General features: G+C 38.8%; 1 protein-coding gene across 4 annotated transcripts in view; it reads right to left on the reverse strand.

The window, feature by feature from the left end:
- Positions 1–1,349: 1,349 nt before the first annotated feature.
- Positions 1,350–16,466, reverse strand: part of AFAP1 (actin filament associated protein 1) — a 160,637-nt gene continuing 145,520 nt past the window's right edge. For all 4 annotated transcript variants that reach the window (XM_048848958.2, XM_048848955.2, XM_048848959.2 and 1 more), the window contains 5 exons: positions 12,741–12,855; positions 10,007–10,171; positions 9,268–9,458; positions 8,307–8,468; positions 1,350–4,897 (listed from right to left, as the gene is read on the reverse strand). In XM_048848958.2, the coding sequence (XP_048704915.2) occupies positions 4,871–4,897; positions 8,307–8,468; positions 9,268–9,458; positions 10,007–10,171; positions 12,741–12,855 (660 nt within the window). In that variant the 3' untranslated portion in view covers positions 1,350–4,870. The remainder of the gene's footprint in view (positions 4,898–8,306; positions 8,469–9,267; positions 9,459–10,006; positions 10,172–12,740; positions 12,856–16,466) is intronic.

Here is a 16,466-nt window from a genome sequence, read left to right on the forward strand (position 1 = left end):
CTCCAAGAGTAGCCATTTTTCAATCCCATCATAAACTTGATTAAATTCCTGTCATGCAATTTCTGGGTCATAGATATATAAATGTTTCCCCCCATTTTCCAGTAAGCTTCTTCTTCTTTTTTTTTTAAATTACATCTGGAAATCTGCATCATTTTCTTATGAAACTCACTACTCTGATGAATGTGTTTACTCTGACCCTAGTGGTTTTTTTAAAAAGGCAAAGAGGGCAGGGTGTGTGTGTGTGTGTGAGAAACAAGCTGCTCACTACATTTTAAATTTCTGTTTAAAAGACATTCTCACCCTTACCACATCACATGCAAGCTGGCCTGAGATAAAGTACCAGGAGGAACAGTTTGGACTAAAAAAAAAAAGGTTAATAAAGGCAAAACCCCCAAGAAATAATGCATTGGCAGCAATTACCAACCCATTTAAAAATGAATGATGAACCAAGGAACAGCAGCTTTTTCCCTTTTAAAATCTTGTCAGGAACATGTAGCGATAACTATAAGGGATGAAGCAAAAAGTAATTGGAAAAACTTATTTCCTTGATGCAAGTAAATTAATCCGATTATCTAATATACTCTAATATAGGAAAGACCTTAAAATGGTTCATTGTTTTCATGTAGTGACAGATGCAGAGTTTTTAAAAAGTGATAGAATGCTGATGGACGACAGTATGAGGCTATTTTAAAGGGAAAATGCTTTTGTAGCTGCTAAGAAGAAAACTGCTTTAGCTATTTTTAAAATAGGTAACAGTTGCATTTGATGGAGAAGCTGACTTAATAAAAGAAAGTATATTTTGTCCCGATACTATTGCCAGTGAGGCGACATTGTCAGCCTGTTTCAAATTCCTAAGCACTGAAATATGCATATCGGCACTTAAGATTCCTTTGATAATCCCAGTTTATAAGGGAATAAGATGCCCAAATTCCACTATATTTCAATGGGATTTGAGTTCCTAAGAGCCAAATTTTTAAAGGATTTTAGGTTTTGCTCAGCTGCAGTTTTCTCCTGCCACAAACGCTAAATGTCCTGAACTTTGTTTCACTTGTGTGGCATTACTTAGCCTTAGAGCTCCAGCTTTACAATTGGCTTTTGGGAAGCTAAAGGGATCACAGTGCAGTTCAAAAAATAAAAGTTGCAAGTATCTGGAACAATTGTAATAACTTGTGCCTCTTTAGAACCCATTTAGATGAGTCATGCCAGGTACATTTTGATTTTCTTCTATCTGATCTATTTAGGTATTAATACCATGCTCCTCTCCATGGTGTCAGAGTATTTCTAGTGAGCTGCTGAGGTATTATGCATTAATTATGTTAACAATTACAAAGAAACTGTGATATAAACACTTCTTGTTTTGACAGGGTAATTTTTATTAATAATGCACATAAATCTGTCACACCTAGTAGGCGCCAGTCCTTTTTCACACTCTAAGACTTCCTGGAGAACAAACTAGAAAGACAGAAATTAAATGAAGCTAAAGACACACACTTGCAGGTGGGTCCATTTTGGATTTTTTCAACATGATTTCCCATGGATGTGTCTCTAAAAATTAAATACATTGAGAAATACAGTAGAAAGAATATATTTACAATTATAATGGGCACTGCCAACATATCCAATAACAAAAATAAAACAAAAGCTTTTTTCATGTTTCTTGCATGCTTTTTTCCCCACAGAGATTTTTAAATATGATTTTGTTTTTTTTAAAAATACAATAAGGAAATAATTACATTCTTAATATGAGAACATTATCTTACAACATACAACCAGACCCAATTAATTTGAACGTGTCTAAAAATGAAAAACTGAAACTAAATTAAGTATTCTCTGTTAGAAAAATCAAAACACCAAAATCATCCTATAAAAAACACCTTTGGTCTTCCCAAAATTATGATCTGATATTTAAAAAAGCACCTGATACAGTAATAGGAGTTTGTTTAGGAAGCACATGTGTAACATTATCTCAGAAGACATAGAAATGCGATGATTTAAAATAGAAGAGTTTTCTCTTTAAAATGTCATACTGTCCTATTGCTGAGTTTGCCTGGTAATTTTGAAATTTCAAAACTACGAAAATACAAACTTTGTTGCTTTTTATTAAAATTTGTACAGTAAGAGTAACGCGCAAAAAAATGAGTATTTCACAGCACTGAATATGTTCTGGAAAGAGGCTATTTCCGGAGTTTAGTATATTCTATATTATAATACCTTGGCCATTATATAGAATAGTCTTAGCTAGTATGCTAATTGCAAAATATTAGCAATGTACTTGCACATTTAGTTACATAATATATCATTTAGAACAGGCATTTGGGGTCCCATTCTTAAAGGTGTATGTGGCAGAATGGAAGAATCATTACATGGAGTCGTGCATCTTAGAAGCAGTCTGCAATTTCTGTTTGCTTAGAGGAATTTCCACACTCATCTCAGACATGAGATAAAAATTTAACCCCACCCTCCCTACAAGTCACTCCTCACTGTGGGGAAAAAAGTTACAGAGACAATCTGGGGGAAAACAGACTCAAATTAGTTAGGCTATTGGCTGTTCAGTGTTATTGATATAGGACCACTTATTAACGACAACTGTTTCAGCATCACACATGTTGACTAGAGGCCTAATTTGCATCATAAATATGTACAGATATAAATTAAATATTTAGTGAAATATACAAATAAATAACTTTTGAAGTAAAAAGCCTAAATGAACTTACTTTTGCATCAAACTTTTTTCCTGATATTTCTGGGATACTTTATAGCACTATAGTCCATATCATGCAGCATAACTTGTGCCCTTCACCTAGAAAATGTTAAGGTCAATCTAAAATACAATACAATAGCCAGCTTTGAAAAAGAGACAATGCTGACATGTATTTCCCCACTGTATTTGCATTATTGTGGACCCTAAAAAAGGCAACAAGGCCTACTGCCATTTTGGTCCTGATCCTGCACCACTGAGGGAGCCTTGTCTTTGACTTTAATGTGTAACAGAATCAGACCCTGAGTAGTGGGCCATTATGACCCACTCTTTCAAAAGTGCTCAGGGCCCACAACTGGGGCCAGATTTTGGGGCTGCTGGGTGCTGAACATTTTAGCCTATGGTTGTAAGCCTGCAGTTTGCATGTGTGTGTAACGCCCATGGATGTCCTTTTGCACCTTACTCTGAGTTTTACATACCAGTGTACATTTATAAAGCTAAGTAAATTTTTACTAATGACAGAACTGCAGGACTGGGACATCAAGTGATCTGTTCTTCCCTTGATGTCTGTATCTGCAATGTTGCCAACTCTTGTGTTTTTATCAAGAGACTGGTGATATTTGATGCTTTATTTAAAGCCCCAGCACCTGCAGACAAGTGATTATGTCAAAATTTCAACTTTAGTTTTAAGCCCTCCTGATTGTAGAGATAATCTTGAAAACGTGACCTGAGTGCATTATAAAGGCTCGAAAAACAGAAGACAAATAGAAATAACTTTTTTAAAAAACAAAAGTTTCATGATTTTTAAGCTGCTCTCAGTAATTTGACTCATGAATTTTGAACAGTTGGGGTTGGAAATAAGGCATCTGACTTTTCAGCAGAGACACATAGATAACAAAAGGAAAACAGACTTCTAATTATTCACAGACTAAAAGGAAAACCCTGTTTCTTGGCAAACAGAAAATGAGTCCTCTCTCACAAATGGTCTTGTCACTTCTTATTTCATCATCATGTATAAAGGAGATTGGAAAATCGTATTTCCTCAAAAATATTATCCAAGATCTGAAAGGACTGCAGAAAGCAAATACAATAGAGTTATAAAACCTGACTTTAACAATGTTAAAACAAGCAAAACAAAACTGCACGAGCCTTTTAAAGTTGCTGTTATTTAAAAATTAATTTTAGAGGCTGTCAGTGGGATTTTTTTGGGAGGTGCAGAAAGGAAGCAACATATAAAAAGGACTTTGTTGCCTTTTTTAAATCATGCCCAAATAATTTTTAGACTATATGAGAGAAACTGTTTGAAGATGACAGGTGCTTAGGAACAACAGCAACACTAAAAAGAACATATTAAAATGCATGTTTCAGAGGAGCAGCCGTGTTAGTCTGTATTCGCAAAAAGAAAAGGAGTATTTGTGGCACCTTAGAGACTAACCAATTTGTTAGTCTCTAAGGTGCCACAAGTACTCCTTTTCTTTTTATTAAAATGCATGGCAGCTTTTTATGCCCTGATGACAAAAGCATCTGTCTAAAATGTATCAAAAAATGCTTCACAGCCAAGTTGTCATTCCATGGTCGTCTCATAACCATTGAGAAAAGAGTGGTGGGGAAGAGTTCCTGACTTCCCAGCTCAAACAAGTCATGTCGTTCCTGTGGAAACATTTCTTCGATCTCCTGCCAAGTGAACAGGTAACAGCTGAATGAATCCTAACGAGCAAGCTTGTGAAAAGTCCTCTCTCAGGTGGTGGAATTCTGAAAGTAAAAATTAGCCTTAATAGTAAAACATATCTAAATGTATATGATTTTATCTGGGTCTCAAAGCGTGCACCAGTCTTGATTTCCATTCAGGACTTTTGATGCAATGGCATTTACATTGTTGTTTTAACCTCTTTCAGCAATGTAAACTTTCAGTTGCAACTATATGCTCCTTTTTACTAAGATTTTTACAAATAAAGTTGGAAATAAAGAGTTACAGATAATAAAAAGGGGCACACTCAGTTACACAATAATACAGTAGAAAGAGTACAGTCAAATGAGGGCCAAGCTACTGTTAACTGAACATAATTATAAAACCTTGTCACTTGACACCATTTTACAGATGCGTCTTTCGCAGCCTATGTCTTGGTCCATATGAAGCAAGGCCTTTAAGCAAAGGAAACAAATTTCTAATGCTTATGTTCCATTTTTCAGCTCCCATTCCTAGAAGGGAAAAATAAAAGACGGGGAAATATTATAGAAATCTAAGTGTCTATACATAAGTGTACTCTGTATGCTATTATCTAAATCACAGATAAAGATATTGAACAGAACCTGACCCAGAACTGATCCCTGTGGGACCCCTCTCAATATGCCCTTCCAGCTTGACTGTGAACCACTGATGATTACACTCTGGGAATGGTTTTCCAACCAGTTATGCACCCACCTTATAGTAGCTCCATTTAGGTTGTATTTCCCTAGTTTGTTTATGAGAAGGTCATGTTGAGATGTTGAGACAGTATCAAAAGTCTTATTAAAGTCAAGATATATTATATCTACCACTTCCTCCCTATCCACAAGGCTTGTTACCCTGTCAAAGAAAGCTATTAGGTTTCTGGCGTAACACGCTTCGTTACTGATAAATCCATGCTGTTACTTATCCCATATCATCTTGTAGGTGTTTGCAAACTGATTGTTTAATTATTTGCTCTGTTATCTTTCTGGGTACTGAAGTTAAGTGCATGACCCAGATCTGCAGGGTTCCCGGAACAACTGCACACAAGGGCACAGGACATTGGGCAGAACATGCAGCCACAGTCTTTGGTCTGAAGTATTATCTGTGGAGCAATTACACATCTGATTCAGAACTGGGGGTGGGGGGGAGGAGAAGGGAGCGAGGTCCTTCTTCCCCCATTCCCATTGCAGAGATAGGATAATAGAAATGTAGGGCTGGAAGGGACCTCAAAAGGTCATCTAATCCAGGCCCCTGTGCTGAAGCAGGCCTAAGTAAACCAAGACCATCCCTGACAGATGTTTGTTTAACAGGTTCTTTAAAACCTTAACAATGGGGATTCCACAACCTCCCTTGATACTTAACTAAATTATCCTTATGTTAGAAAGTTTTTCTAATGCTAATTGGGCTTGATGCTGGATTCCTGAATTTGTTGCTCATTCCATAATCTTTATCTTGCTGCTGCTTAATAGCAATAATTTATCTTGTTAAGATAAATAGGTGCATCACTCCAACTGCATGATCTTTTTTGATGTTACAGTCATGGCAGTGCACCCGTGGTGACCCATAGCTGGTGTCCCTTAGGGATGCATGAACAGAACAGGCCCCAGAGTCTGAACTTTTAGATTTGAGTTGGTTCGTTAAGCATAAACTTCTCCCCGACTCCGTTACTCTCAGGAACACCCTCTCAGGCTCCTGTATTGTCAAAGATATTTCTATTAGGAAGCCGGAGGTTTGAGAGTCCCTCTGCTAGACGGGCTGCTCTGTTCTAATTCCTCCTGCTTCCCCTTTCAGAGGTGCACAATGTGTGCTAGAGTAGTCTCTAACCAGACAGGCCCCAAAGCCTGGGAGATTTGCGGAGAGCAGCTACTCCAGCAGAGTGTGTGCAGCCCTGAAGTTACGCAGTGCCATATAACGCTCAAATGAGGGAAGTAACAGATAAAAGGGCTCACAGCAGAGAGAGTCAGCGCACCAGGGGTCTGATACAGAATGGACAGAGCTGGGGAAAGAGAGTAAGAGACAGACAAGGGGTAGAAATAAAAAGATAAAGAGGATCAGATAAGTTTATCCAAAATTTTCAGGGCTTACGCAAACACATCCTACCTATTGTGAAATGTATCCATTACTAGGGACTTTAGTGTTAGCACAGACATGAAATTGGCCTCACCTCCCACACACTATGAGGGAGGTTACATATGCTGAACCAATTCCACTCTCCGGATGCTCACAAACAACTCCCACTGATTAGTCAAATCATTAAGGGCCAAATGGCTCCCTAGGCTTACTCATAACTACACAAGGCCAAAACATTAAGTGCCAAATTCCACCCTCATATTTGTGCATTCAGCTCCCATTGGAATTAATGTGAGATGCAGATGCATAGCTGATGGTGGAATTTGGCTGTATCTAGTTGTGAATGAGCTCAGTACAGTTTGGGTCGTATTATCTAATTCAGCTAAATTTCACTGTTAATATTTGGAGTATGAGGTTTTATGAAAAGGTGACAACAGCTGTTAAATCTGAATTCAGTATGTGGAATTATTTCCCACTGATAGAAAAGTAGCTTCGTATTCTTTTAAATAGTCTAATCCTACACCCAAGATTCTTCCAGAAGAGACTCTGACTAACCAGTAGTGTTCTTTAAATCTTCCATTCACAACTAACAGAGCAGATTTTGCTGCATTTTGAGCAACTCTTGTAGGTTGTAAAATACATTAGTAAGTGAATAATTAAATTGCCAATATATAGTCTCTTTCATCCCAAGAACTTTACTTTTCTGAAATGGGGAAACTGAGGCACAGATAGGGTTAGTGACTTGCCTTATGTCACATGACAAGTTTGTGGCAGAGCAGGAGAGGACTCTCAGTTGCATGTCATAACTACTAGCTGGTGCTCCCTCACTAATCCTTTGCTAAAATGCATTTGTTTGTAAATTCTGCTTTCAAACACTGCAAATATCTATAATGGATGAAAAAATATATATCTTAGCCTCAATGAAATGTTAAAATGCTTCCTAAAATACAACACGTATGGTTGTTTTAGACAAAAGAATGGAGTGCAGTATGAAGAACAGATGTGAAGGATTCTGGTTTATAACTATAGTTAGCAATGAACAGACCAAAACAACACAAAGATCTCAGACCCATGCCAGCAGTAACATCCCTTTTTATTTGCTATATGAGTTGTTCAGTAACATACCTTAACTAGCCAGTTCAGCCAGGCCCAGAGAACTGTCATGAAAATCCCATTTAACATAAAGCACAAGTAGCACGTATATTAAAGACTATATCAATGGGGTAGGAATGCAAAGTTTCATCCAGGCACTAGTCAGAACAAATTAAATTCAATGGATTTCTACTTTAATTGTACAGCAAGAGTGGTTGCTTGCACAGTGTATTTTCAATTACTACAGCCTAGAACTATTTAGCTCTTGCATCAGCTGGCAATGATTAGATCTGATATTCTTTTGATTACTAAAGCATTGGGTTTAACAACGACACTAAATACTTATTGACTAAACCCATTAGCGTAATGGTGAAAGGACTAAAGGACCAGTCTGTATCACAGGCCGTTTACAGTGAACTCCATAAAAGAACAGAGACAGATACGGAGTCAAATCTATCGTCTTAATGCAGTATTTCTGTTCTTCTGTCATCTGGTTCCCCAAATTTACTCCATCAGAGTGAAATTAATCCCTGTTCAGAGGACCAGCATGAAACCATGCACCACTTAATGTGAATGCAGACCTTGGGCCAGCCCTCTATACTGCTGTGAAATTTCACCCTTAGACATTCAAGCAGCAGGAACCCATCTTTCCCTCACCATGAATAAAGGAGAGATGAGAAACATGTCATGAGGGACAGGGGCAGAAGAAGAAAGTCAAACAATAGATCTTCTCACCTTTGCTTTTCGAAGGACATGGCCTCGACACGGTGAAGTACTTGATGAAGGAGGTTTCTTCAGCACTGCTGCACTGTTCACTGGTATTGAACATTCAGTATCACTCGTATCACAACTGGAGATAGGAGAGTTTTCCAGAGTTCGGTGCTTGAAAATCGGAGACTGACAGACAGAGCAGACAGAATGAAAATCTGAGACTGGGCAACGTTTCCTCCAAAATATTCATAAAAATAAAAATCTTCAATTGGGTAAATTTTTCTCCAGATATTCACGTAAATATTATTTATTTAAATTTAGAACTGCAGAAAACTACAAGTATTGTTTTAAAGTTATGAAAAGTACATTGACAGACAATCCTTTCAAACATGAACTACACTGATTAGGACAGCAAACGTGATTTCCTGAATAAGCAAAACAAAAGAAAGTAAATAGTTATATACTCTGTGATGGCTGCTTCAGTTCCCTCTAAATGACTAAACAACAGCGACTAGGTGGGCCACCACAGTGAACCAACACAATAACTGACCATTGAACCAACACAGTAATTTTGTCCACATTGACCCTTGTGATATTAAAGGTCTAGAGAGGTTAAGCTCTTTGGGGAAGGGACTGCATCTTATTATATGTTTGTACAGCTCCTAGCGCAATGTGGCTGTGGCCTCTAGGCACTTCCACAATACAAATGGTAACACATGTTCGCTATAATTCCATACATATCAACTCAATTTCATTGTTGAACAGGACACCAGGTGCAGGAGAGCAATGGAAATAATTCAAAATAGAGCTTGGCTGCTTTATTTTCATGGCCTTTATAGATCAGATGCCTGATCCGGCAAGATGCTGAACACTCTCAGCTCCTATTCCCTTTCCTGGACGTAGTAAATGCTCAGTACTCCCATCTCACAGGATCAAGTCCCACACAGTTGGGAGCTTTTCTGAAATCATTCAGCTGTGGACATACCTGTGGGCTTGAGGTTCCTGATTTGGGCTCGATTGCCAATCCCAGTGTGATGCCGCCAGCCAAGGCTTTCTTCAGGCTCTCTTTCACTTCAGTCAGTTCCAACTCCAGATTTACACGCTCTGTCTCCTTCAGCTTACATTCTTCTTCAAGCTTCCTTAACTTATCTTCAAGAATAACTTGAGTCTTCCTGCCTGAAATCCAGAGATGGGTGCTATGCCAACAACAGGCTACAGTTGATGGACTCAGTGCTAAACGGGGTTCACTTATTTACAAGTAGGGAACAAATGCTTTAAAATGCTTGGCTACCCAAACAGCTACACACACTGTAAGGTTTCAGCCTCATTCAAGTAAAATGTTTCGCACTTCAGACAATGCTCAGTGCTTCATCTGGGGCAATTGTTCACTTTCTAGCCATGTTATTTTTCAGTTAGTCTCTGTACCACAAAAATGGAAGTAGCCAGTGATTTTTAAAAAATGGTGACCTTCCTTACTTCTCTGTGAGTTGCTGATAATTGTGATAGCGTCTTTTTGAGTTAAATGCGCTAATAGCACAAATATATTTGTATAGCAATTATAGTCTAATTTTACATATTTTAACACAAAAACTGAACCTCATGTTACACCTGTAGCAAGCAGTTTGGATTTTTGAAAAATACATTCCAGGCCCCAGGAAAGAATTCCATTTGGTTAGCTAGAATTCTTGGAGTGCCAGGCTCTAACACAATAAAACACCTCATACCAGCATTGACTTCGATGGCAGCTCGCAGGTCTTTCCTTTCTTTTCGGAGCTGAGCCAACCTGTTCCTCAGAGCTTCTTTTCTCCTTAATAACTCCTCCTCTTTGGTTTGTAACCTCTTCGCATCTGCCTCAACGCGGTTCTTACCATATTTGTACTGATCAGCATCTATACAGAAAGATTAAAGAGTAATGAAGATTTTATTCAGCTAACTCCTTCTCTGAATGGCTTAGAATCTAGGAACATCACTAATCAGAATTTGAGATGGGACAAACAAAATACAAATACCCCTGAAACTTTCTGTTCTCAACTTTGTGACCTGGGCCCTTCTCCGATCTTTTTGGATAAAATAAGCAGTGAAAGAACCCTTCATCTATCCATCAAATCCAACCGCACCGAAACCTTTTGCAATGTCTGAGAAAGTTGGGTTAAGGTTTTTTCTTTTCTGTTTTCACTGGCTTTTCCCACACTCCTTGATCCCTGCTGAGATTTGAAGCACAAATGCTGAAATAATGTGAGAAAGTCTTGTTTTCAAGAACTGTCTGGAAGAAATGGAAAATACCTGACACCTTGCAAGACACCTGTTCTAAGAATTCCTGCCTGAGAGTGCAGACAAAACAAGTTCAGAAGCATGCAAAACTTTTCCTCTGCATACCCAGACTGAATCTCTGACCTGAGACTTAACTGAATAATGAAGCTAGAAAACTCCCAGTTTTCCAGCTTCGCTCCGCCTCCATTTCTACCCCATGCAAAAGGTTGAGGTCCCCAGACATGTGCCTCTTCTCTCCCAGTGAGGATAGTCTCTGACAAAATGGCAGATGTCTCACTCTCTTTTCCTCTGCCTAGGAAACTTATTGGCCTAGACTCCTCTGGCATCTTTAAGTCAGAGATGTTTACACCCCCATTTCCTGCAGAATGGGGGCTGAACCGCAGAAGATTTTTTCCCTAGATTTCAAACCTATTGGACTCCACCAAATGTCAAAGCATTTTATAACCTTCCAAATCTAGAATTAAATATTTAGATTATTAAATCCCATACTAGTATAGATTAATTTCCATAAGACACTATTACATTTGTATAAAATGTCATTAGTTTCATCTATATTATCATCATTATTAAACATTTATATTATAGTAGTACTGCAACGAGGTTGGGCCCCTAGAACTTTTCCAGAAGACTCTTCCAGAAGACCCTGGCATGAGAAATGTAATAACAGAACCTTCCAAGTAAAAATCTTGAGGTAAGAGAAGAAGGTGCTAGTACTTACTGAGGTTACTAAATGAAAAACAAGCCTGAAATTCAACAGTCTGAGCCCTGGTCTACACTAGGAGTTGAGGTTGAATTTAGCAGCGTTAAATCAATTTAACCCTGCACCTGTCCACACGACGAAGCCCTTTTTTTTCGACTTACAATCGATTTCCTTACTCCACCCCCGACAAGGGGATTAGCGCTGAAATCGGCCTTGCTGGATCGAATTTGGGGTACTGTGGACACAATTAGATGGTATTGGCCTCCAGGAGCTATCCCAGAGTGCTCCATTGTGACCGCTCTGGACAGCACACTCAACTCAGATGCACTGGCCAGGTAGACAGGAAAAGGCCCGCGAACTTTTGAATTTCAATTTCCTGTTTGGCCAGCGTGGCAAGCTGCAGGTGACCATGCAGGGCTCATCAGCTGAGTTGACCATGCAGAGCACATCAGCAGAGGTGACTATGATGGAGTCCCAGAATCACAAAAGAGCTCCAGCATGGACCGAACAGGAGGTACGGGATCTGATCGCTGTATGGAGAGAGGAATCCATGCTATCAGAACTAAGTTCCAGTTTTCAAAATGCCAAAACATTTGTCAAACTCTCCCAGGGCATGAAGGACAGAGGCCACAACTGGGACCAGAAGCAGTGCCGCGTTGAACTTAAGGAGCTGAGGCAAGCCTACCAGAAAACCAGAGAGGCGAATGGCTGCTCCGGGTCAGAGCCCAAAACATGCCGCTTCTATGATGAGCTGCATGCCATTTTAGGGGGTTCAGCCACCACTACCCCAGCTGTGTTGTTTGACTCCTTCAATAGAGATGGAGGCAACATGGAAGGAGGTTTTGGGGACGAGGAAGATGATGATGATGAGGTTGCAGATAGCTCACAGCAAGCAAGTGGAGAAACCGGTTTTCCCGACAGCCAGGAACTGTTTCTCACCCTGGACCTGGAGCCAGTATCCCCAAACCCACCCAAGGCTGCCTCCTGGACCTTTTATTAAAGAAATCACGAGTAAGATAAGTTTTGAAAGGAGAGGCCTATTGCTTCAACATTTTTGCCACAATCTCAAAAATTCATACCAGCAGCCAATGAATTGTGTGTTTGAACCAGTTATTTTTTGTTGTTTCCTGTTTTAGATTATTATAAAATCCTCAAGGGAGAGAACATATGCACTTATGGATTTATACTGCTCCAAGCACACAGCTGATGTTTACCTAATGATTCCATATGTTAATAAAATGATAACCAGAGATACAGGGACTGATTCTGATTTCACACCAGTTTTACATGGACTTCAATATAGTTACTCTGATGTAAGGCAGTTCAGAATCAAGTCTTCAGTCTGTCTTTCCATAGTGATGGTTATTAAAAGAATCTACCTGCTAGCACCACCAGTCTGGTCTTTACCTTGCTTGCTAGCGGGAAAGACAAGTCATGTTTCCAGATGCCCAAAGTTACAAAGCAAGATCATTAAGAGATGCACTTACTCGATGCTGTGCGTTTCACACTTGATGCTGATTCAGATTTCTTCTGTTGGTTGTTTAAAATTCTCCCTTTTCCCATGATCCCATTTGCAGTTGCAGGGTTTTTTTTGCCCTTAAACTGTTTGAAAACAAAATATTTATGCAATGGTAACTATTATTGTACAGCTGGTGCCATAGTAACACTTTCACCACGAGCAAAGCTTGAAAGAATTGTTTAAAACAGTCTGCCTTCTAGCAGGCTGTTCATATGCTTAATTGATTCTGTTGGAAACAGTGCATTCTCTAGAGACTGTATCATTGAGAATTGCTTATTCAGTAAGATCAGAGGCTGGCAATCACTGGGAATTGTGAGATTCTCTCTCTCTCTTCCTGTTCCATCTGTGACAGCATCACTGTTGCTAATTTGTTCAATTTTTTTTAATCAAAACTGGCACATTTGAAGAATGATGCTCTAATGCAGCTAAGTGGTACTTTGTAACAATTTTCTATTGCAAAGTCCTTTAAAAAACATAGTAGGGATGCACATTACTTTCATACCCATCACAAGAAGCTGTAGAACCATCAGCCTTGCCCACTCACAGTGAGGTACAATTTTAAACTGTTGCTTATGTATTACAGGTCCTTATTAGGTGCATTTCCTCAGAATTGCATTGCTATAGTACATGGATGCCATTTCCAAATTAAATAATTAAAACCACACAACTTTATCCATAAGGAGTTAATCAACTGATTCTCTCCTAGGGTACCTCCAACAAAGCAAACTCACTGAAAAAAGCAAAATTAGGGTGGTTTTCGTATCACATCCTTACAGTGGCTAGACACAAGCTCTAGCAAACTACTAGACAATATAAGAACATTTCAGAGCCCCGGAGAACACTCTGCTGCCAGTCTCTAGGAATGAAACCATATGGACAGACAACAAGAGCATTCTGGCCAATGACAAGTTCTGCAAAGTGCAATAGGATAGCTAGGTCATAGGGCAGTTAGGGCTTTTGAGATGATAATCAGCATCTTGGACTGTACCCAAAAGAGGAACTGGAGCCAATGCAGAGCACAGAGCACAGTATTAGGAGGTCGCAGTGGCCTGCCCAGTTTCAATGGGGGTTGCTATATTCTGGATTAACTGAACCTTCTATGTAGTGCTGAAGGGGAGCCCAAAGTAGAATACATTGCTGCATTCTATCCGGGCGATGACAAAGCTATGGATAACTGTGGCACTGATCCTATCCGAAAGAAAAGATTGAAACTGAACCCCCTGCAAGATGTAGTGATAGGGATGAAATTAACTTGTGCACCCTGGGTACAAAGGAACATAATCAGAGCCCCGTTCACACTTTGTAACTGTTGATAAATGTGGGCTTTTAACAGCAACTACAGGACATTTATAGTAGGATATAGAAACAGTACAGTTGTGAGCTGTGCCAGATAATTTCTCTGAATGGTATGCAAAGACATAGTCCCTGTCTATTCACAGAACATTTTCTTCATGCCATACTATGGAATATTTCCTTATGTGGTCAAGATCGTAATTTCATATTTATTGCTACTCCTTTGTTGCAACCTGAGCAACAGGTTGCAAATAGAATCCAACAGGCAAGTTATTTATAGTTCTTTTCTGTCACCCTCACTCAGGCTGAGTAGCTCCTTAACCAACCAAGAAGCCCCACTGAATTCAACAAGGCCAACCCCAGCATAATATACTATACTAGAGGGGAGTAAGGGTGGCAGAATCTGGCACTTAATTACTGAAGAGCAGTCTGCAATACTGGCTAGCTGCCAGGATCGCATGTGGGTTTCCTGTTGCAGGTGTGCATGACTGAATACAGGGGTCAGAATTATCCTTTTCTTTCTCACTTGTTTTTTCCATTTAAAAAAATTATACTGCTTCCATCATTTTATCCAGCTCTTGAAACATTATCTAATTCTTCAGAGCAGTATTGCAGAATAATTTATTACAAGACACTTAATCAAAATAGCAGCTTCTTCACTAGACATGCAAACTGACTGGCTAAAACAGGGTCATGGTACTAAAAACATTATCTCTATAATTTTCTTTTAACTGGTCAGCTAGATGAGGTCTACACTAGACATTTTTGATGGCATGGCAATGTCGGTTAGGAACATGCTTTCATTTGTAATCTTTCTACATCAGTAAAAGCAAAAGGCAAAAAATTATAAAATTATATTATAAAGGCAAAAAAGTCCTTTTTCCAGTGTAGCTTATTTTGCAACACCACACTTTTGCCAGCATAAGCTGAGTCTACAGTAGGAGTGTTTGCCATTATAGCTGTACTGGTAAACCCTTTCTATTGTAGACTAGGCCCCAGTATTCCTAAAATGACTGAATAGTGATTTGTGAACCTAAGAGTAAAATTCACCCTTATACAAAAGGCTGACAAAAGATCTAGACAAGTGCCACTTAAACTATCTTTTGAGCCCTATTTTGAAGGCTTAAGTGTGACCTAAATGGTGCATAGCTTTTGTACTGACCCTCTACAAAGGGGTGAATTTTTTTACTACTTATTAAATGAAGGATTCAGCTGCTCTATAAAAGGTAGAGGATTGGACTCCCTGCACATACAAACAGCATCAATGTAGGAGGCTTGGATCTAAAAGTCAAGAATAATTTTTTAAAATTAAAAAGAGAAAAAAATGGTTTTGGTTGAAGCATACAGTGATGCTTATGTTATTTCAAACACTTTCCCCTTTGCAATACAATGAATAAAGGTTCTCTATTAAGTCTTGTAAATCTAAAAGTCACCTCATGTGATTCTTGTACAAAGGTCCATTTGTTCACAGACCTGTATCCACACGTATGTTCCTTACAGTACATATTCTGTTTATTTGTTTCTAGATGCTTTTGAAATATACCAATAAAAAAGTCTGAACTGGTGGTGCAGAGAGTAACCTACTACTGCACTCTATTTTAGTCCAGGAAAAGATGGGCCTAAACCAATAACCCTGAACTTTGCTGCTCAGGCCCATCTCTGGTTCTAACATTAGATTCATAGCTTCGTATGCATAATTAGACCATACTAATGGTCAGGTAAGTAATACATATTATTTCAGATGCATCAAACAAGTAAAAGACTACATTCATTTTACTATTCTCTTTAAATTAGGCTAATAACCGGATTGAGAATTGCATGCCATTGTTCTTCACAATGGCTTCAGATATTGTAATATAGCTTATGACTGCAAGCAGGGAATCTTCGATTTCTCCAGGGAAGAAAGCAACAGGGCAGTTAGTTAAATATAGTTACATTGTATGTTTCAGTAAACTAGTACCACAGTTAAAACTAAAATGCCAAGTATTTTATCTAATAAAAACAAATCATTTAAGGGGCCAACGCTTCAAAGGATGGTGCACAGAAATTTTCACATACAACTATTGCACGTTATAGCCCCTTAAATATTTATATGTAATATTTTTTGTTACAGTGGCAAGCTGTGCTGAAACCCCCAGTAGGAAATATGCTGAAGCCAACTTAAAGCCAGAAGAAGGCCTGCCGTTATACGGCTAAATTTTGGAAAGTTATGCCTATTGATCCAGCTACAGCACCAAGAACAAGCTAAGCAGACATTTTATGGACAAACAGGAAGACAGCACCTCTACTTCAGAATTTACTATTTAGGTGAAACTCTTACTTGTAGTGGGCCCATTTAAGTTGCAAGCATTCTAGTGTTAAAACCAGGCCAGTGAAAATAGCCCCAGATACAAACAGAATT

This window comes from Caretta caretta, chromosome 4 (assembly GCF_965140235.1).
Source record: "Caretta caretta isolate rCarCar2 chromosome 4, rCarCar1.hap1, whole genome shotgun sequence".
NCBI classification, from domain to species: domain Eukaryota; kingdom Metazoa; phylum Chordata; order Testudines; family Cheloniidae; genus Caretta; species Caretta caretta.